At 40.9% G+C, this 22,714-nt stretch overlaps 1 protein-coding gene across 2 annotated transcripts in view; it reads left to right on the top strand.

Moving 5' to 3' along the window:
* The first annotated feature begins 230 nt into the window (after positions 1 to 230).
* smyd3 (SET and MYND domain containing 3) overlaps positions 231 to 22,714 on the top strand; it is a 74,913-nt gene continuing 52,429 nt past the window's right edge. The window contains exons 1-5 of one of the 2 annotated variants that reach the window (XM_070991678.1): positions 233 to 448; positions 21,084 to 21,147; positions 21,344 to 21,451; positions 21,754 to 21,811; positions 22,002 to 22,156. In XM_070991678.1, coding sequence (XP_070847779.1) covers positions 288 to 448; positions 21,084 to 21,147; positions 21,344 to 21,451; positions 21,754 to 21,811; positions 22,002 to 22,156 — 546 coding nt within the window. In that variant the 5' untranslated portion in view covers positions 233 to 287. Of the gene's footprint in view, positions 449 to 21,083; positions 21,148 to 21,343; positions 21,452 to 21,753; positions 21,812 to 22,001; positions 22,157 to 22,714 lie in introns of both variants that reach the window. The other variant, XM_070991764.1, reaches the window with a different exon arrangement.

Here is a 22,714-nt window from a genome sequence, read left to right as displayed (position 1 = left end):
TGCAAGGTTTGCAACATTGTAAATCTTTTCAATACGAAAATTCATAATTATGCAAAAAGCATATAAATGTCAGGAATTATTTCTTAACATGTTGCTGATCTTTAATATTAATCATCTTGATTAATTAGTCATAGACAGAAATACAACGTACAATATAGCAAAGAAATGGCAGCGGAAGTTAGTGAAGGGTGGAATGGGTGTGTACGTGTCTATGACGTCATGACGCACCTCTTGCGTCTGTTAACGGATGTAAACACTGCTCAGCTCACGTGGAGGGAAAACCGACAATGGCACCGAAACTGGAGCGTTTTGTCAGCACGGGAAAGGGCAACGGTCTGCGGGCGACAGGCAGGCTCCGGAGGGGAGAGCTGGTGTACTCCGCCGAGCCGCTGGGCTGCTGTGTGTCCAACAAACTGGTCAGAGATGTCTGCCACCACTGCTTCACACGGTGAGACAGGCGTCCTCCGCGATACTAGCATCCTGCTTTGAAAAGGAAAAGCTGCTCGGCGGTTGTCAGGCTACACTTAACGGTTGGTTGTTTTCAAGCAGTATGGTGAATAGAGACACGTTTCTGGCTCACGTCACACCACACATGATTTGATATTTTATCGGTTTCTGTGTGTACCATACACAGTTGATTGTATGTACGTGTTGGTGACTGTGTGCATGCAGCTCAGGGGTTTATGCTTTTGAGTTGCTAGACTTCAAATGCTCATGGGTAGATTAACCTTTAAGTTCTTCAGCCGATTGGTCACTAGATGGCGCCATTGCTCTGTCGTGGTTTCAGAGGCGGAAAGAAGGAGAACGTTGTTGAAAATTGTGTGGTGTGCAGATGGGTTTGTATTCTAAACTGTTAAAACGAGTAGTTAAAACAATAAAGTCTCTTTATCAATATGATGATTTCACACAACAAACTGCAGACCAGACTGTGATCAGTTTCTTCTGCACAGACACGGATGGTAGGCTTATTGTGCGGAAAAAGTAGCTCTCAGTGAAACTGGATGTAATCAGCATTAAAATAAAATGCTGCTCTATCTGATTTTATATTGATTGGCTGGATGCAAAGCCAAAGCTACCAAGTTCACCATGTGGGTGTTGGATTTTGGTAAAATGATTCATTTTCATGTTGTTTTGGTACCATGTTGCAAACCTGAGGAATACAGTGCACAATGCACAGAGAGTGGAATGAACACAAAGCTAATGGGGACCCAGAAGCAGAAGTACATTTTTTTCTTGGTGGCCTGTGTCACTCACATCATTGCTAGTGTGTTATCATTTGAATATCTCTGTTGCATTAAGCATTTTTTTTGTTTTTTTGATATGATTTTTCACATATTTTTCATATAATGACATTGTGATAAATTGTCAGATATTTATTTTGTTGGATTACCCAGACATTTCTGTCTGGTTACTTGATATATAAATAGTTTAACTGGCTTTCAAGAAAGTTCACTATGTCATAATATTGATTTAATATGAAACTGGGTCATTAGTAATAATTAAATCATAGTTATTTTATCATCCACTCCTATAGACATTCTGAATGTTGCAGAGATGTAGATTGTATCCTTCATCTGGCTTGATGTAATGATTCGTCCTCTGCTTCATCACATCTCCTTGTGATATTTGTCCAGCTGGATGCTTAATGGCAGCACTGCTGCTTTCTCTGCTGCAGCCAAACCCACTTCATCAAGCTAAACAGATGTATGTGGATTTAATGAGACAGAGAGACAAGTTCCAGTGTGATGGTGTATATGCTGGTTTCTGGTGCAGGCACTGCAAGGTGAATGAAGGGTAAATTACTGTGGGCTATAAGCGGTATGTAGATGAGCCTCAGTAGCAAATGGAAGATGATTAATGAGAGCAGTTAATGCAGATAACCTCTGCAAGAATATAAAGATGTAGCTTGTGTCCAGTTTTGATTTCCACATGAAGGTAAGATTTATTAGAGAGCATCATCAGTTCAGCAGCCACTGCGCACTCTTTAATGTCTTCTCTTACTCCATTTGAAAGGATTATCCTTTCACTTTTTACACTGTGTGCAGTCTGGTGTGTCTTGTGTATACCCTGCAAAAAATACAAGCTCAAACATTTAGACATATGCAGTGCGATATCTGATGCAGTACACCCTCAGAGGCCTGCATTATCGGGTATCTTTCCTTTGGTGAAAATGGTCAGATTCTTAGGAGGTCAATATACTTTCATGTTGGACTCTGACTCGGGGTTGTCGAGGATTTGGAAGGTTGTGCAGATAGATGCCCTGTGATCTGCACATAAGAGACATGAGAGAAACAAGAAATTAAAGATAAGAGGTGTTTGCTGAGAGGGAGTGAAGGTGTGGATACTGAAACATGAAGAAGGCAGAGCAAAATAAGAAAGCAAAAGCAAAATAAAGCAGAGAAAGGGACAGATAAACAGTAATAAGGAGAAAAAAAAATCCTATTCACTGCTGATAAATTCTGAGAAAGAAAGTTGTCGCTTTATAATTGCTTGTAAATATCCAGTATGCTCTAACTAGTTAATGGTGACTATGTGCATGACTATGTAGTATAAAATGTGACCAAATAATGAAAATAATTGATTCTGTAGTTATTTACCACTACAGCTCTGGGCTGAATATTGGCGGAAAGATTCAGAAGCAAATATGATTTTGTGAACAGCTTTATCCTTGCATACGTTGCCTGTGTGTGTCGTGCATATACATTGTGCTGGAGTGTGTTGTGTGCTGGGTAAATAAAAAACTGGCACACATACAGCACACTTCTCATATTTAGCAAGCAGTTCAGTATCCAGAACTGTAAGGTCCATATGGTCCTTTATAGCCATACGAAGACTGATCCCTTCATTGGTTTCGATTACATCACTGCCCCTGTGGGCAAACGGCATGTCTCTGCGTCCAAAGAGCAGTTTGTAGATTAAACAGTGTCCCCACTCTGTAATCAATTCATATAGTTCTCAAGAACATCCACTTTATCCACCGATAATGAAGTTAATAAGTATTTACCCTAAACTGTCCAAATACCCCTGAGAAAGATGTTTCATGCTCAGCTGCTTTGTGGACATCAGTAGACGACTGTTGCTATGAGAATGTGGGCTTAGTCATTTTTGTCAGGCTAAAGAACAGCTAACAAATCCCCTGCAGGGATGTAAATGTGGAGAATTGCCGCTACATGAAATAGCAGCAGGACAGGATTGATTATTTTACATAATTCAAATTCATTCCTCCAGCTGCTCTTTTCACAGACTGTCAGTCATTTAAAACTGGAATGTGAGGCAAAATGAACATCCCACATTATCGGAACAACAGCAAGTTGCTAAGAATAATATGGAGATGTCCATTGTTTCTACTGATAATTCCACATCCCAAAAAACAAGTTGTTGTTTGGTTAATGAGTATGCATCTGACTCAAAGTATAAACATTTTTTTCCAAGACATTTCAAGCCACATGGCTCTGGGATGGCAGTTCCAGTCTGTCAATCTTCTGTCCATCTGGCATAACTCAACAAACATTGTATGGATTGCCTTGAAATTTTGTGTAGACATTAATGATGCCCAGTGGATGACTCCCACTGACATTACTGTTGGATGGGTTGCAATGGAATTTATTAGACACATTCAAGCCCGCAGTGTTCACCTCACTTCCATCTACTGCTATTATTAGGAAAAAATATCCGATATGGACAGTCCTTTATTTAATGACCAGCAAAACTACTGACATACCCATCAGCTTCAGCTGTACTTTGTGTTTGTTGTGGAGTAACAAGTGTAAGCATGCTAACATACTAAACTAAGGTAGTGAACATTGTATCTGCTCGACATCCTCACGTTGCCACTTGAAGCCATGTTCCTCACAGAGTCTCACAGTGTTGGTGTGTGTTCTTATTATACTAGCTTATTAGCTAGTAGGTAATAAAAAACTCACCTGCATAACACTGTGTCTGGCAGAATATGTTCTGTTGAAAGCTGCTTGTTGGGAACCCAAAACATTTGTCCTCACAACTCATCCAGTTTAGCACGTTTCAAACTGTGATGATTCTTGAGATCGGCCTTCTTCATCACTGCGAGTGCATCCCCACAAACTTACTTTGGTAAACTGGTTTGCCTTTTACTTTACAAAAAATAATTGTTTGTCCTTTGTCTGCATCTACTTTTGATTTCTTGACAGTCATCATCATACATGATGTATCGTATGATGCATATCAAGTGATATCAGCCATTACACGCATGTTGCATGCAGGGCCCACTCAGAAGGACATGTTCATCTACTCTTATTATTTTTTCATCGCTGAAAAAAAGGAAATTAATGTCAAGAGAATTTTTTTGTATTCACGAATTGCCCAGGGGATCCCCCACCCATCCCTGAGCTAGAACTTGATTGAACTGGTCAGCCATGGTTGTTCTGAGCGGAAGTTTCCTAAGCTCCTGTGTCAGTATTGTTGGCATTTGTCTTTGCACTATATTCGTCTTTACAACTACCAAAAGATGGCAGGGTGATTCCACAAGATGTCTAATGCTGCTGAAGCTGAGAAAAAGATGCTCATAATCCTGCTTTGTGATTTACTGTCCACATATCTCCAGGTTAAGATATGCACACACACACAAACACACACACACACACACACACACACACACACACACACACACACACACACACAGAGTTTTAGCAGTGCTGGCTACAAGCCATTAAAATTATAACCTGACATTTTTTCCAATATCTCAAAAAACATATTCACCCTCTCACAGGAAGATAGAGTTTTAACAAAAGAAATCAATAACAAATTAGAGTGTTTGTGCCTCCACTGAATTCCATTATTTTTCTGCATGCTTGTGTTAAAGAGAGGGTGTGTGTGTGTGTGTGTGTGTGTGTGTGTGTGTGTGTGTGTGTGTGTGTGTGTGTGTGTGTGTGTGTGTGTGTGTGTGTGTGTGTGTGTGTGTGTGTGTGTGTGTGTGTGTGTGTCTTGGTGTGCAGTAAGACTTAGGCCAAGTTGTGTTGAGTGTAATCAGCTGCTTGTGGCCAACACTCATCAACCTGAGTGTCAGAATGTCTATTGCGTTCATTCTTCTTTTATTGACTTGATATCAGTGAGAGATCTGTAAGTTGTCTTGGTGTCACATAAACAGTTGTAGAACATAGGCCTTGTACACATGCACACACACACACACACACACACACACACACACACACACACACACACACACACACACACACATACACACACACATACACACACACACACACACACACACGCCCACATGCTCAAGGCAGAGATTGGTCTAAGAGATGTGAGGTGTGTTTTCCTGTTTTCACTAAAACACAATTAGTCTCACAGCATGACTGAGTGTTGTTGAAGAGAGTGTGTGTGTGTGTGTGTGCGCGCGCGCCTGTATCTCATTGCAGGAATAACAGAGAGATGTACTGTATGTCTGAATGAACGTCTGTGTGTGTGTGCGCATGTGTGTGCAGGAAATGAGCAGGTGAGGGGCATCAAAGCTGAAGTCAATTACAGGCCTTGAAGGCTGTATGCAAGTAATGAGTGATAAATGCTGAGAGAACATACTCACTTCACACACACACATCTCAGCAGGATTCAAATTGCCAGAGGTCAACAAACAAACAGACTCACAGAAAGCAAAGGGGGAGTAAGGAGAGATAATAGAGGCGCAAAGACAGAAAAAGAGAAGAATGTTTTTTACAGTCGGAGTGAATTCCTTACCCTTTCAGAGGGCACAAATTCAAAGTGAAGAAGTATTTGAAATAGATCTGCTTTGCTTGCTAATTAATTAGAAAATATGGTGGAACAACGAATTGTGCATCCCTGAGGTCCATTTGAAGTTAATCTATGGTAAATTATTTTGATTGGATGACTCACCCCTTTGGAGCTCTGTATCATAAATCTATGCATTTCCATATCTAATAATGTTAACCTTGTTCTACTGGCCACCTTTATGATGATGTCAGTTGTGTTTTCTGTTATAATTGTGAAGTTTTTTTGTGGCCAGGCAGGATAAATGGTCACTGAGGTGTCAGCTAATGACATAACGAGACACAAATGAGTGACTTTGAGGTTTGGCCTTCATCTATGGATAAAACAAGTTGCAAACTTCACAACAAAGCAACTAGAATCAAAAAGAAAAAAAAAAAAAACACAGTATCCAAAGCGTAAATCAAGTAAGGATGGTGGAAGGACTGTACTTTAGCCCTGCCTTTGTCTTTTTCTATTAGTTGTGATTAAGTTGCAATACAATGAAAAGACATACTATATTCATTCATCATTTTTTCCCACCATCAGGCAAAACTGCAGTCCAAGCATGATGTTTTCACAATTCAGATGAAAGTCACTGATTAATTACAGTTTGTAAACATTCTAAACAGTTGCAGCAGATAATGTTTGCATACAAGTCGAGAGACTGATTCCCAGTCATATCAACAGTTAAAGATTTGCCTTGATACTGCGATAGGAAGAAGAGGAAGTTGAAGAAAAAGATGGAGGTAGAGAGAGGCAACACAGTCTGTGTTGGACAGATAACACATCAGACACACACACAGCTTTGATGGCTTTTTCTCTGCTTATGACAGACCAAAGAAAAACTTCTGTGTGTTCTCTCAGCTGTCAGGTCGTGTGTGTGTGTGTGTGTGTGTGTGTGTGTGTGTGTGTGTGTGTGTGTGTGTGTGTGTGTGTGTGTGTGTGTGTGTGTGTGTGTGTGTGTGTGTGTGTTTGGGGTGTGTGTGTGTGTGTTTGGGGTGTGTGTTATGTGATGGGGGCAGGGCAACATTATCTCTGTCAGAAGAAGTCTTTATATTTGACACCAATCTCTCACTCACTGTCTCTGTGGACCACACAGAAACACACACACCAATGGGCACACACACACACACGCACAGACACACACACACACACACTGCAGAACAGTGCCAACTACAAAAACAAGCAGTGAAAACTTTTGTCATATTTATAGCACTAAACTTTTGATTCAGAGTCAGATGAACCAATTTCCAAGGGATCTTTGTTATTCCAAAGAACATAAAAAGTATTGACAGGTTGACTTGAGAGTTTTGTTCTAATTTCAGCTGGATGTAAATGCCTGTTAGAGGGAAGCTGAATTTGTACAAAGACAACAAAAAGCAAAAACAAGGCACGTTTAGGTGGTACAAAGACAACAAAAAGCAAAAACAAGGCACATTTTGGTGGAATGGTGGAAACACTGTCGCCTCACAGCTAGAATGTCCCAGGTTCGATTCCCGTCTGGGGCGCTGGGGCGTGTCCTCCACCATGCCTTCGGTTCCTGCTGCTCGAGGAAAAAGCTCGGGGCCTCTCTGTGTGGAGTTTGCATGTTCTCCCCGTGTTCACCTGGGGTATCCTCCATAAAAATACACCCACTAAAGACATGCAAGACAATCACCACGTGACCAATGGTGATGCAAACTAACTGGGTCCCCGGGCGCCTCTGTCAGCTGGCAGCCTGCCGCTCCTGGTCTGCCGCGGAGGAAGGACATTCCTGGATGGGTCAAATGCGGAGAAATAATTTCACAAAGCATGTCGTGTGCATGTAGTGTGTGCATTGTTGTGTAGTGATTATAAGTACTTCTCTTCTTCTTCTCTTAGATGAGGAAAACCTCACAAATCGTGACACTGCTTTTTGAGCCAGTCTGTAAAAATATGTTGTTTCTGTCAGTATTTGAGATCAACAAACAAATGAGACTGAGATTATGTCAGCCATTTTCTCCAAAACTGTCCAAGTGTGCAACTTACATGCGACCATGTAAATACTCAACTTTGTTACTGTTGCATTATTCTTCATTACAGTACATCCCCACACTCCACTCCTGTAGCCTACATGCATGTCTTGTTCTAGTAATAATAATGCTATAGTAATAAATAAAGCCACAAATGGCAATAATCAGGGTCGAAGCAGATTGTGGAACGACACAAAATTTACAATTTTCAGAACAAACAGAAGACCAGATGCTGATGACTTGAGAGATTAAAATGATGAAAGAATTTTAACTCTATTCCAAGCCATTTTTGTGACAATTGCAAAGGCATAAGCTTGACCTTGCAACGACAGCATTTTTAAAGCAGATGTTCTACAGTGTTTCAAGTCATACGCTCAAGATTATAAATACATCTCTGCAGATCTTCCCAGATACCTCCAGAACAAGAAATCCAACAAACTATAGGCCGATATCCAACCTTCCATTCGTTAGTAAGATAGTTGAAAAGATGGTCCTGGTGCAAATTAACTCCTGTCTTAAAGAAAATGACACACTGGAAGAATTTTAGATTGGCTTTAGAACAAACCACAACACTGAAACTGCTCTTACTAAAATCACCAGTGACCTCAGATTACATTCTGATGAAAATAAAGTCTGAATTCTTGTCCTCTTAGACCTATGTGCAATGTTTGATACAGCTGACCATGATATCTTAATCAATTGCCTTGAAAAGTTGATTGGTCTTTCTGACTGTGTGTTAAACTGGTTTTCTATCAGTCTTGGAGATCATGTTTCTGAGAAACACATCTGCTTGTTGACATCTGTTTTGGGGTTGCACAGGGCAGCTGCCTTGGTCCATTACTTTTCCCATTTGCTGCCACTGGGTGACATCATTAGAGAGCACAGTGTATGTTTCCATAGTTATGCAGATGATACACAACTGTACATCTCTGCTGAACCAAATGATGCTGCAGCTATAGAATCCATCATTAATTCTCTTTTGCCAATAAATAAGTAGACACAATACTTAAAATTAACTCAAGACAAAACTGAAATCTTATGAGTCAACCCTAAAACTTAAAGAGAAAAAAAAAAGGTTTAAATTAACTCTGTGGATTAAATCTGAGGTTAGAAGTCTTGGTGTTATCCAAGATTTAGATCTAAGCATGATGAACCAAGAGCAGAGAGCACATAGTCCAGGTTTAGCTGCTCTGCACTGGCTTCCTGTGATATTCAGAATTGATTTTAAGCTCCTCCTCCTCGTATAAAAAGCCCTTAATGGGCTAAGACCAACTACATCGCTAACTCCCTTGTTCGATATTTACCTTCAAGAGCACTGCCATCATCTGCTGCTGGTTTGTTGGAGGTTTCCAGCAACAAGTTATGACTTTCCTCATAGCTGTCCTGAAACCTTTGTGCTTTGTTAACACTTATGCCCTGCTGTACTTCTTTTAAAATTTTGTATTTTCATTCTTTCTACTCTATTTTTGACTTCATTTTATTATTATTTGTCAGTGAGTTTTATTGTCTGTCTTATGTTCTACATTCTCTTTACTCAACCTTCATCCTTATTTTTATCTTATTTTTACTTATATTATCAAAATGGATTTTATTCTCCATCTTTGGACTCACAAATACTCACAAATAGTTTAATTATTATTAACATTATTATTTTTTTCCAAAAATTGAGATCAGTCTTGATTGTTAGATCTTTTCCCCAGTCTGTTTTTTGTTTGTTTGTTTGTGTTTTATTTGGCTTTTATTTTGTGATGATATGAGTATGATTTAGATGTTTCTCAGATGTTGAAATGTTTTCTATGTTTATGTTTTCTATTTATGACAGCGGATGCAAATTATTGTTGGAAAGTTATATTTTATTTCTAAGTGCCTTCTTAAGTTAGTAGATGCTGAAATGTTTTTTTGGGTGATGTCCTATTTCAGTATTAGTTCCTCGTTTATTAATTTTTTTATTTTTTTTTTTATTTTTTATTTTTTTTCAATTAGTCAGGAATTTATGAGTTAAATTTTTGTTCATCGTGGAGGGACTCTGAGAGGAACAGAGGGGTTTTCCACAGACATGGAAACAAGTGTTACTGGAATTAAATGATTTGGCTTTCAATGTGGAAGATGTGTCTGTTAGACCAGCCAATGTGTACAACAACCTTATCAGCAGCCTGTACCTGGCATTTTAATGCCATTGTTCATGATCATGTAAACATCAGATTTCCACACAGTCAGAGTAATAAAAAAAGAAAGTCCTGGTCATAAAGTCCCAGCTTTTCCTGCTGCTGATAGGCTGTCAGCCAAAAAGCAAAGCACGTGGACCACAGTGGAGGAGGTTGTTAGCAGCGTCTGGTCCAGGAGTGACTTTTGTAGCCGTCAGCACTGGAGCAGAGCTCCTCAGAGCAGCAAACAGAAACACTGCTCTGAATCACATGACCCTCCATTTCTATCACCCCTCTCTGTTTCCATCAGTTAGTTCCACAGTAAGTTAGTCATGCAGAAAGTCATGTAGTGCTGTGACATGACTCAGTTTGTAAAAGTTCATCTAAGCAGCGAATCCACTTGGGGGCTTCTTGACTGACCATTCATATCATCGCTCTTTAGGGGACAGCCCTAATGTTTATGAGCCAGTTCAACCCCAGGGTCAGCTCTTATTCTTTGGTTCATGTAAAACATTTCAATATGGACATAACTTTGCCCCAGTTTGCCCCACCTACACCATCTGTTTGTGCCTGCTCTGATTTTTTTCATCGATTTTTGGATCAAAAATTCACTTCACGTTTTTTCTGAACACACCTTTGGAGAGCTTTCTGCTGTTTTTGCACACTTGTCGTGCTTAATGAATGCGCATATTTTCTTTGTTTTTTCAGACACACACACTGCGTTGTGTTTGAATACAGTTCTTCTTTCGGTTCACTCTGTGTCTGTATCTTTTGGCACAAATCATATGTGTCTCTGTCGAACATCCACCTCTTCTCTTACTCAGGCACTCTCTTTTTCACACATTTTATCCCTTACTTATGCATACACCACTTGCTTGCACACACACACTGATAAGACTGCAGATGTAGTGGTATATGAAGCATGCAGATTGCTACTTAAGATGCAGTTAGACGAGCCTACAGAAAGAGGAGCAGGAGCAGATGAGGGGAGTTAAGTAGTTCAAAAGGCAAGTCAGCACTCCTCCTCCTTTCACTTGTTCCCTTCTCTCGATTTATCCTCCCATCTGCTACTTCTGACATTTACGTCTTCCTCTCTTTCTCCCTTCTTTCCACGTTTTTTTCTACCAATCTGCTTCTCGCCTTTCCTCATTCTCCCTTTTTTTCTTCACCCTTCTTCGTTTCCAGCAGCTCCTCATCCCTCCGGTTTTTCATCCCCCTTAGATTTGCTTGCGTCTGCTTCCCCTTCCTCTTCCTCTTCCTCCTTTCTGTTCTTCAGGCCCCTTTAGTTTTCCCTGCCTCCTGCAGTTAGATACCCAGGTGTCTGAAAACATGTTGGTGTTTGGGAAAGCATGCACACAAACACATACACCACACACACACAGCTGTATCACTTGCAAACCAAGTGATTTGCTGTGAACTGGGAACACGCCTCCCCATGTGTGTAAAGCTTGGCATTCATCAAGCAAAACATCTGTGTGTATCCTTTTTAACTTTACTTCTGAGCACTGCATGTCTTTCACAGAACATGTTTGGTTGGTCCTCACAGGGATGAGCATTTTTTTTTTCTGGGGTGGTTAGGCTCAGTACTACATAATTAATCAAAGTCAATGTATGTGCAATAAGTTCAGGACCTCCAGTGTTTGTGTGTGTATTTGCAATAGAAAATGAAAAGGCTCTCTGTAGATTTACATTATTCCACTGATCTTAGGCACTGCATCTGTTATTTGTAAATGCTAATGTCTCTCTCAGACCTGAAGGCAAAAAGTTTAACATACAAATTAAATGATTTAAGTCCTGTGTGGACAGGATTTATCTTCTTAACGATAAAATCACCAATGTATGATTTCTTCCTTTCATTTACTCATTCAGAAAAGATTTGAATGGCTGCTGTTCATGAGCAGCCTGAATGAGGTTTCTGCCTTCAGTTAATTATTGATAAGACAGAAATTATAATTATTGGTTGTGATACCAATCCTGAAGTTTTTTTTTGACATCCACTTGGCTTCTAGCCGTGTAGTGCCTGCAGCCATGTTTCTTTTATCTTAGACTCATACCAAAGTTCAGATCTACTGTTTCATGAAAGTTATTCATGCCTCTATTACAGCCCACTCACATGATTAATCTTCTTTTTACTTGCAAATCAAATTTAGATTCTGGTTGTTCAGATTTCTACTGTCAGGCTTTTAACTGAGATCAAACCACACCTGCTCACACCTGATCTGCTTTTAAAATTCTTGTAATCCCGTTCAGTGCCCTGCATGGATGATCTCCAACACATGTCGGTCTTCAATACCTTACCGTTAGATAATCACATTAAGTCCTTTTATATGTCCTACCACCAAAAAAACCAAATGGCTGAATCTGCAATTCATTTTTGTAATTTCCTAGCCTGTAGTTTCCTCTTGTTTTGCCTTTTGTGTATCTGTGTCAGATTTTAGCTTTTGTATCATCCTAATTTTACTATTGAGTATACTTTATCCTACTATATATATGATTCTGCTTGATTTTATCATTTAAAAGAGCTCTAAAAATAAAGTTACTTGCCAAAGAAATTACCTAATTTGCACCAGGGAAACTAATGCTTTCTGAAGAGGGCTTTAAGACAATGCAAAATACAAAAAATACTTCTCCTTTCAAAGGAAGATGTTCCATTTAGACATGATTTTGTGTAAATGTGCATGTCTGTGTGAGTGTGTGCATGCACATGTACTCTCTCCATCAGCATAACAAATCCATAAGGAGACTCGTCCCCTCAGGTGTCAATGAATCATCCTCTAAACAATCATTAAGATCTCAGCAAGGGCTCGAGGATGGCTGTGGATGCAGCACAGCTGGCATCTTTCTCTTTCTCTCTCTCTCTCTCTCTCTCTCTCTCTCTCGTTCTCTCTCTCGTTCTCTCTCTCACACACACACACACACACACACACACACACATACACTGGCAGCAGTGTTTTACATGCCAGTCACCAATCTACTCTAAAATCATGTGTTGATGTGTTGCTGTAGCTGAGCTGTGGATGTCTGCAGCGTACTGAGTGGTTTAGTTCAGTGTAGCCTGTACCATCGTAGCACTGATGTAACATTAGATGGCAGTAGTGTCCCTTCAGGAAGCCATTCTCATTTGTTGAATACTCATTCCTGCATTTTCTCACATTTACTTTGTAATACACAGCAGTGGCATTGCTTGCAAAGAGAGGGTTTGTGCAGGAATTAGCATTGTTACATGTGCAAGAACGAGTATGTCAAACTGTTTCAGGATGGAGCAGTTCTGTTTTTCTAGTATTCTTGAACAATGTTGAAGGTATCAGGAATGTTGCAGATGATTTATGTTAATATTTGTCAGCAATTTCCATACATTTACGCACACAGCATTACCTGTCATGTGGGAGCGAGTGGTGTTATGCTGTGTTGGCCACTCAGCCTGGAAATGAGAAAATTCACTCAGGCACGACCGGACAGCCCAGAAAAGAGGACCCCACTAATTATTAACATACACAAACACACACACACGAACATAGAACTAAATCTCTCTCATAGCCAATACTCCCGGGAAATTAATTACCATGCTACACACACACACACACCATCAGAGACATGCTGAGGTAGGCCTAATTAGTTGTCTGATAGCATGGATGTAACAAAATTGACCACATGTACACACAGAAGTGCACACATCTATGCTCTTACATATCAATGTGTTTCAGTCACTTTCTCCACTGTCTGGTGGCAGTTTTTATGTCCTTATTCTCTTTTTATGTTCCTCTTTTTGTGTTTCTTCCAGATTTCCTTCTCCACTCACATCTGTCATATGTGTCTCCCTGCACACGACTTTTGTCTTTGGGGACAAGAAAATAAAGTAGGCACACTATACATAGTAGGCACGCACCCATATAAAAATGTAGAATTTGATTGCCTCATTACATTAGATTTATCTCACAGAATTGAAATTTCCTTTTAAAACTTGCTTCATAATTGATAATGTTTGATTTGAGAATATAACTTGCAGTATAAACAGCCAAGTTTCTCTACAGTAGATAAGGTATCATGTTATTTGTAACTCGTGACATTATTTTGTATCTAATGGCGCTTTGCTTTTTGTCTCTGTGTCTGTGGAGTAACAAAATACAAAGAGGTTCATGTCATGACCATAGACTGTGATTATATTCATTACGGTAATCTTGATTAGGGCTGCATCTAACAATTCATCTCATTATTGATTGGTTGTGAAATTCCAAAGACATTCCATTTTGAGTGATATGAAAGAGAACATATCACCAAGGCATTTATATTTGTCGAGATGGAACCAGCAAATGTTTGGTATATTTAAACAATGAATTGCTCAGTGGTGGTGTGAAACTGTTTTGGAATCAAGATATTTAAATAAATTGATTATCATCCCACCCCTTCTGTGTGGCATATGAGAATGATAAAAGAAGGCCATGAAAGAGAGAAAGGGCCGAGGACTATACAGGGGGAGAGGAAGACGAGCAAAATAATAGAGTATGACAGGAAGAGAGAGAGAGACTTTGTTTTTTAATTCAGCCCTCTGCATATTCCTAATGAAACCCATCTAATGTTATTCATGAAATTTCCCACTGTGCCTGCAGTCCAACCATGGACCTGCTATCCAGAGCAGCATCACTTCACAAAACATCTGACATAGAGGAAGAAGAGGGGCAGAAAGAAGAAGAGTGAGAGAGAGTGAAAGAAAGGCATGAAGAGAGAGAGGGAGAGGGAACATTAGAAACATGGCTGAAAATGAGACAGATGTGCTTCATGGGAGGAATCACAATGTCTTAATGAAAGTGAGTGCTCTTATTAAACAGGAAAGTATGGCTCTGTTGCATACTAATGAAGTGACGAAGGCTAAGGGACTTTATTTCTTTCTGACCTGTTGGTTTCTTTCCTGCCATCTTTCCTGTTTATCATGATCCTTCTCCTTCTGTTGCTGGTGTCCACATCTATATTTGAATGATGTTCAATCAGCGTGTGTGTGTGTGTGTGTGTGTGTGTGTGTGTGTGTGTGTGTGTGTGTGTGTGTGTGTGTGTGTGTGGTGTGTGTGTGTGTGTGTGTGTGTGTGTGTGTGTGTGTGTGTGTGTCTGTGTGTGTGTGTGTGTGTGTCTGTGTCTGTGTGTGTCATACTATATTCACTGTTTCGAGCGGTGTATGTGGCTGAACTCCTGTTTGTTATTGCCTAGAGGCCAGAGCATAACGTGTGAAATTTACAGAATATGTGTGGGTGTTTGTTTCTCTTTGAACCAAATAATCCCAAATGACAGTTGGTTGAACTGGTGTACAAGATGCTCCTGTAAAAGACTGTGCTTTTGTTTTTCTCGAGCTGTAGTTGGATATTTCAGGTGGCCAATAATCAAAGTTAGTGTGTCACATTTTCACTGTCCCATTGTCTCATTTATAATGAGCAAGGAGCAAAAATATTTGTTTCATGAGTGTCATACAATCCTTACAGGGAGAAAATATTCAATTATCTTTAGCCAAGATATGAATTCTGTGGTCCTGATGGAGTACCTGAATCATGAGACCAACAGTATGCTCTGTGTGTGTGTGTGTGTGTGTGTGTGTGTGTGTGTGTGTGTGTGTGTGTGTGTGTGTGTGTGTGTGTGCGTGTGTGTGCGTGTGTGTGCGTGTGTGTGCGTGTGTGTGTTTGAGTGGATAATAAATGCTGAAACCTTATCAGCCTGGAGGCAGTCACCATAACAACAGTTGCTGTGGTGCAACTGTGCATTATTGTAGCTTAGTGACTACATAAACAGTATTGTACTAATACTCCGTCTGGGTTCCAGTCTGTTCGTCTCACATCCTCTGCGTACCTCTCTTCCCCCTACGAGACATCTGAGATGTCTTTTTTTTTTTTTTTTTGCTGTGCAGTATGTATTATCCTCAGATGTTGGACCTAGAATCCGTGGGGTCCACTCTCCCAGTTTTGGGGACACAGCCCCTAACACTCCTATTACCACTGGGACCACTTTGGACTTCTTCCACATCTGTTCCAGTTGTTCCTTCTGCCCCTGGTGCTTCCCTGTCTTCTCATGCTCCTTCTTTCTGATGTCACTGTCAGCTGGGATTGCCACATCTATCACAGCTGCCCTCTTCTCCCCCTTGTGAATCACCACAATGTCTGGTTGGTCAGCCAGCCGCTGCTTGTCAGTCTTGAACTTGAAGTCTCACGGGATCTTACTTCAGTTGTTCTCAACTGCTTTCATGGGTGTGTCCCATTGGGACCCATTGTAATCCATACTTGGCACAGATGTTCCTGTACATTATCCCAGTCATTTGTTTTTGCTTCTCAGCGTATGCTGTCCCAGCTTGCATCTTATACGCTACTACTATGTGCTGAGCTGTTTCTGGGGCATCTTTGCACACGCTGCACCTTGAGTCCTGTCTGCTGTGGTAGACCTCTGCCTCTACAGATTTGGTGCTGAGGGCCAGGTTTTGTCTTGCCATGATCAGAGGCTGTGGGTGACTTTTCTGTCTCATCTTTTTCTTACTCGCTGTCCTTGGAGTTCCACTGGTCACTGCCACTTGCTCACCATTTGCTTGACCACCAGCTCTTTGTTAGCTCCCACATCACAACCAGTCACTGACACACTGTTGCACTGATACATGGTTTAGACATGTCCTGGCCGATTGCCATGGCCTTATAGGCATGTAGCCTTTGTTTGCAATAATTGTTGTGGAATGTGAAGGCCAAATGCACAAACCACAAAGGCCAAAAACACTCAAACTCAGCTGTCTAATTGTTTCATGAAAAAATCTTCTTGAATATGCCCAAATAAAGATCTGCAGGAGTCAGAAGTCCGAGGAGCAAAATACTTTATTGCCGGCAATAAGGAGAATAGTTCAGATCTGCACAAGGTACAAACCCAAAGGATTCTGACCTACAGTGGTCTGTGTTCTGTCTTTTATACTGTTCACCACACAAAGAAGAAGCAGCTGCCAAGACACCTGCACACGAATCATAGGCAAGTCCCAGGAAGCATGCACATGAGTACCATCATATCTCTGCTCAATGCTCAACACAGTAGCCTGGGGTTGGGCGGCAATCCGCTAATAAGGTATCCCTCGGTATCTAAAAATAGCAACGATATCAGTTTAATTATCGTCATTAAAAAAAATGCTGCACATATAGGTCTATAGGGGTCGAACATAATTGTAGCATCGTCATAACAAAAATGAAGTCCACTCCGTCCAATGTATCTGGTTGAATTTTTACTCAAGGAAAAGGTGACTTTGCAAAAGTACATGCTAAGAATGAACCCGAGCAGTTTTACAAATGTTTTAACGCAGGTATGTCCAGGCGCTCATATGGGCGCGTCTGGGCAGAGTACTGTTATCTCGTCCAAGCATATGGAGAAACTCCTCTGTTGAAAACACCTTTTCAGTCTTTTTTTCTGCTTGCTATTGTTCTTAGCTCTCATAAAAGGAAAAAAAACTGTAAAATAACACTTCGGACTGCTCAGCAGAGTCCTCTGTGAGCGCTCTGCTCCTTCATGAGACGGAGCGGTGAAACTAACTGCGTAGTTATGCCGGTCAATAGCTCAGCGACCCGCCCAGATTCACCATAGAAACACCAATGACGATCCAGAAGGAAGTAACCCCAGAGATAGGTTATTGCATGAAGAGCGCTCCCTCCACTCTAGAAAACCCCTCCTCTTTATGTAAACAAGCAGGACATTCGTGATTGATCTCAAACTACCACGGAGCCATTGGAGGAGACATTAGCAGCATTTTCTCAAGCTGGAATATAACTTTGACCACAAAACAGCAAAGGTTAAACATACTTTATGATTTAGCGAAGTTTTTTTTCTGCTACTCTTTGGTTTTCGTCGCACAGTGAGAAGGCAGACATGTTCATGATCATCAGACTCTCTGCTTTCATATGATACTGGGCTTTTGAGGTTTGCGTGAGGTGGTGAAATCAGCAGATGCAGTACCTTTGACATGTGCATATAATTCTGTGAGGTATGAATTATGTTTTGTTTGGGTGGCAATGTTTGGTAGAGGCTTTTAACTGAGTTTCTCCCCGTCATTCTGGTATGCTACAAGTTAGGACTGGTGCCTCTTAGCGTGAGCATTGACCGTCTGAACTGCGTGCACGTCACGCTGCCCTGCAAAGTAATTTTTAATTAGTCACGGTAATACCATATACCCCGGGAAAATGTAGGGAAAGTTTGACGGTATCAAACCGCCCAACTCTAACAGTAGCACTACTCGATTGTTGCCACAACAGTTTCTCTGGTCATCAGTGCTCTGCTTACATTACAACACGATAGCTGACACATCTGTTTCAGAAGTCATTACATGTCTGTATAGGAAAAGATTTATACATCTGTTTCTCAAATCATCACGTCTACGTAGGAAAAAAATTATACATCTGTTACTCAAGTCATCACATGTCTGCGTAGGAAAAATTACACTACATAATAAAGGGTAACCCATTTAGGAACCGATTGGTACAACTGAACTTCAATGTTTTTTATGGTACTTAATTCTTGTCATTTTGGATTTTGTTCTAGTTTGGAACTCTTCTATTCCCAAACCCATAATATAGCTCTATCACCATATTACTGCCCCCGCAAGGGCAACATTTCCCACAAGGTTGAGCTGCAGGGAACAAGCATAGATGTAAAAATAAGGTTGTGCTCAGCATTAGCCTTTCTGTCCAGCCTCATGGAAGATGGATGGACTTCCTGTAGCTGTCTGCTTGTGATGTGACCAGACACTTAATGTGTGAGTTACGTTCCCAGTTCATCTGTTGAAGCAGCACAGAACCTGGCTGTGTTTAGTTCTGGCATACTCCTATCTGTTGCTGCTGCTTTGTGTCTCATACTGCAGGCATGTGTTTCTTAAATTGTGGGTGGCTTCCCTGTTTCTGGTCAACATGACAAGAATAGCTGTGTTTTCATGAATCTCTAAGACTATAAATTCAACCACTGGGTTTCAGGCTGGAAAGGTCATCGCAAATAGCTAAGACACAGCATTATAACAAGAGGGGGGATAAGAAGAGGTAAGGGAGGAAGAGAGGAGAAGGACAGAGAGGGAAGCTGTAAATTACAGACGCTAAGAGAGTCAGGAGGAGAGAATAGGAAAAAGGAGTGTGTTTTGGAAACTTGTTAAAGCCTCTGGGGGCCTTGAGCCAAATTTAACAGTCCAGTCTGGTCACACACTGATAGACTGTCATAAGAAACACTTAGCTTCTGTCACTAAAATTGACAGGCAACAGCCTTCTGTCAGACCTCTGTGTGTGTGTGTGTGTGTGTGTGTGTGCGCGCGCGTGTGCGCGCGCTTTTGCCTTTAAGGTTCTTATAATGTCATCTGCAGTCATAAGTATGTCCAATCTAATCAAATGTCCCATATTCAGTGCGATATGCCCTGGGTGATTGTGTTACATCTATCGTAACATGTTCTCCATTAGGCCTACGTCAGTTTGTGTGTGTGTGTGTGTGTGTGTGTGTGTGTGTGTGTGTGTGTGTGTGTGTGTGTGTGTAAGCACATAATGCTATCCTTTGTCAGGTTTAATTGGCAATCATTTTATCTGCCCCTCTCTCATCACACAGAGGGACTTCTTGCAGCATGTGAGCTCATAGCAAACAAGCCCTGGGCTGACTCTCCTTCACTTATGCTCTAATATTGGAATGGCACTAGTAATGCAAAGAAGTCCTTTACACACTCACAAACAGAAAATTGAATACAAGGTTCAGAGCATTCTGGGTCATTTGGGTCATTGGTGCTTGTGCTTGTTGCAGAGACTTTCAATATGAGGGTATTTAATAAACTTAAATGAAAAGAGCATCTAGCAGATGTGCCTTGCTGAAGCGCAGAGATCCTGTGTAAAATGAGTTTATCGAGCTGCAAGGACACACGGTCCAACAGTCAGAAGTTAGATTCAAAGTTAAAGACTTGAAAAATCTGCTTTAAGCGGCGTCCCCTTCATTTCGTGGCCACAGACCATGTAATCGCAACGTTCCTGCTTTCATTTCAGCAAGCGGAGCTTTGTTGGACGTCATCCCCTTTGCTCTCCATTTTTCCAGTCTGTCTCCTCTCATGGTAAAATATTAAATATATGAATAATATTGAAATAAGTTTTTGGCCACTTGGTGGCAGGGTTAACAAACTCCACAAACTCCTGAGGGAAATATGTGGCCCATTTAGGTGCTAAATGCTAAATTAATTCAACATTATTTTATAAGCACTTACATACATTTTTATTTAAATTTATTATCAAATATTTTGACTAACAGACCCAAATAACAATAAATCAGTCAATCTCTACTATCGAATAAAGGCAGAAAAGCCTGCTATAATGTAATGTTTTGCAAGCACAATACCTATGTACTGTATATGTATAATCTGTATGGATGGTATTGGCCTGTGCACAAATACACTCTGAGAGAGTTCCTTTGGCTCACATCTTGTCTTTGTGTGTGCGTGTGCGAGTGTGTGTGTTTCAGTGATGCTCTATCTACTGGCTGTAATTGGCTGCGTGAAGCAGATAGACACTGCTCTTTAAGCTTGTTATCGGACTGACAGGCTAACTGGAGAGGACAGCAGTGTCGCTCTGAGAAACACCGCAGACCAGGGAGACAAGAAACACACACATGCACGAAATAAGGGACATAAACACCACAAGTGGACGACATGCACAGCAAACACACACACACTAAGACACATGCGAGTGCTGTGATACTAACAGGCTGTGACAGTGAAGAGAGTGGACCTAATATATTGCTCTTCAGACAGTCTAAAAGAAGATGGGCAGGTCGATAAAACTAGATAATGTATGCACACAGTCGGCTTAATATAGCAAGCAGAGAAGGAAAAGACGACTTTGTTGCATGAAAAAAGGTGAAGACAATGGTAGAAACATAAAGGATGCTTGAGTGGATATGTGCATATGTTTGGTAGTGACTATGACCAAAGTTGTTTTATATGTGGAGCAGTGGAACAGTGTTTATTCAGACACTAAAATGGTGCAACAACAGTGAAAGTCTGACAATGTGCTGGTCCCAGTTCAGCTCACTGAGTCGCTGACTTCTTGAGAGAAGTTGGAGGACTTTTCTACCTCTGTCCTTTGGAGCTTTTGATAAAAGTGAATCAGCCTTTGTATGATTTTGCTCTCTTTAAGAAGTGCAGTTGACAATCTGTGCAGAATTAGCAAGTCCTGTTCTCTCTCCTTCTGTCCAGACACCAGACCTTGTTGAGGTGTTCCCAGTGCAAGACGGCTCGCTACTGCAATATCACTTGCCAGGTACAGTATCTGTATCTGTGTGTGTGTGTGTGTGTGTGTGTGTGTGTGTGTGTGTGTGTGTGTGTGTGTGTGTGTGTGTGTGTGTGTGTGTGTGTGTGTGTGTGTGTGTGTGTGTGTGTGCGCGCGCATATGAAAGTGTGTATGTCCTGTATGTTGGGGTGTGGCTGTCAGTTTGTTGAATGCCCCTCTCCTGCAGAGAGAAGCGTGGTCGGGCCATAAGAGAGAGTGTAAATGTTTGAGAAGCCTCCTACCAAGAATTCCCACTGACTCGGTCCGCCTGGCTGCGAGACTCATCTTTGCCTTGGTATGTTTCTGGACTCAAAATAATGTACACAACGAAGATGCAATAAAAATGGCTATTTAAACCTTTCCTTCACTTAATTTTGATTGGCTGCACATTACTACTGTGTTATGAAAACTTAGCTGTTTTCTAGATTTTTCAGATTATACATGTGTTGTCTCACTAAAAGATTAAAAGCACCTCAGCTGATATAGGAAAATTCCACTTGTTCTCACACTTATGAAATCCTCTTGTAAACCAATAGCAGATAAATAATCCTATAAAACCATAATAACATGCTAATGTCCCCTTCTTTTTCCTTATAGTTAAGTCTATCTAAGAGCAGTAGTGAGGAGCTCTACACTTTAGAGGAGCATGAATCACGTAAGTCTCTCCTCCAAAAGTATGTGTGTGTTTTGTGCTTGGGTCGAATGCCAGGGCAGTATAAAATAAAAAGGTTGCTTTGTCCACCATATCTAAACTCTCTCTTGAAGATAGAGTCTATGTATTCTTGACATAATCAGAAGTTCACAGGGACAGACAAATGACTTTTTTATGTAATTATTTCTTACAGACCTGAGTTCTGTGTCTGAGGAGAAAAAACAAGGTCTGTCTCAGCTGGCATCTATGTTAGAGCTCTACCTGCAGCAGGAGGTACCTGACCTGGCACAGGACATGACATCAGCACTGCCACCTTCCTGCAGAGAACCTCTCAGCCTTATTGCAAAGGTACACGCAACCCGAGCTCATGCCTACATGTGCACAAAAAGACAAACAAACAGAGAAAGCAACTGTTTATTGCTTTTAGCATCCCCTGCTGCTTTTGGATGGACCCCAACATATGTCTAAGATCTTCCCAGCATCTGTGATTAGGTCCCTGTGTGTTTCTGTGTGTGTGTATTCCCAGAACAACCTCAGGTCTTATTCTCTTAAAACACACCAGCTGCCTTCACTTGAATTTTAACTGGTTTTCGCTCTACCTCTTTTAGCTTGTATGACTCCGCTTTGAGATGTCATGGCTCCAAGGTGTTTGAATTCCAACAAGAATTGAGTGTGTGTGTGTGTGTGCGTGCGTGCGAGCGAGCGAGTGAGTGATATGAGTTATATGAGTATGTGTGTGTATTAATTGAAAGCAGGCAGGGGAATGAGCTAAAATTGTTTCCGTAAAACAAACAAGAGGTTTGGCAAACTCACTCATGGCAGGGCTGTAGGGATGATCAGTCGCTCTTCCACCGCTTTGATCCATACTAAAATACCTTGATAAATATTGGATCCTTTGCCATGAAA

This window comes from Chaetodon trifascialis, chromosome 1, assembly GCF_039877785.1.
Source record: "Chaetodon trifascialis isolate fChaTrf1 chromosome 1, fChaTrf1.hap1, whole genome shotgun sequence".
In the NCBI taxonomy this organism is placed as follows: Eukaryota; Metazoa; Chordata; class Actinopteri; order Chaetodontiformes; family Chaetodontidae; genus Chaetodon; species Chaetodon trifascialis.
Note: the sequence above shows the minus strand (reverse complement) of the source record. Positions and strands in the feature narration are given on the sequence as shown.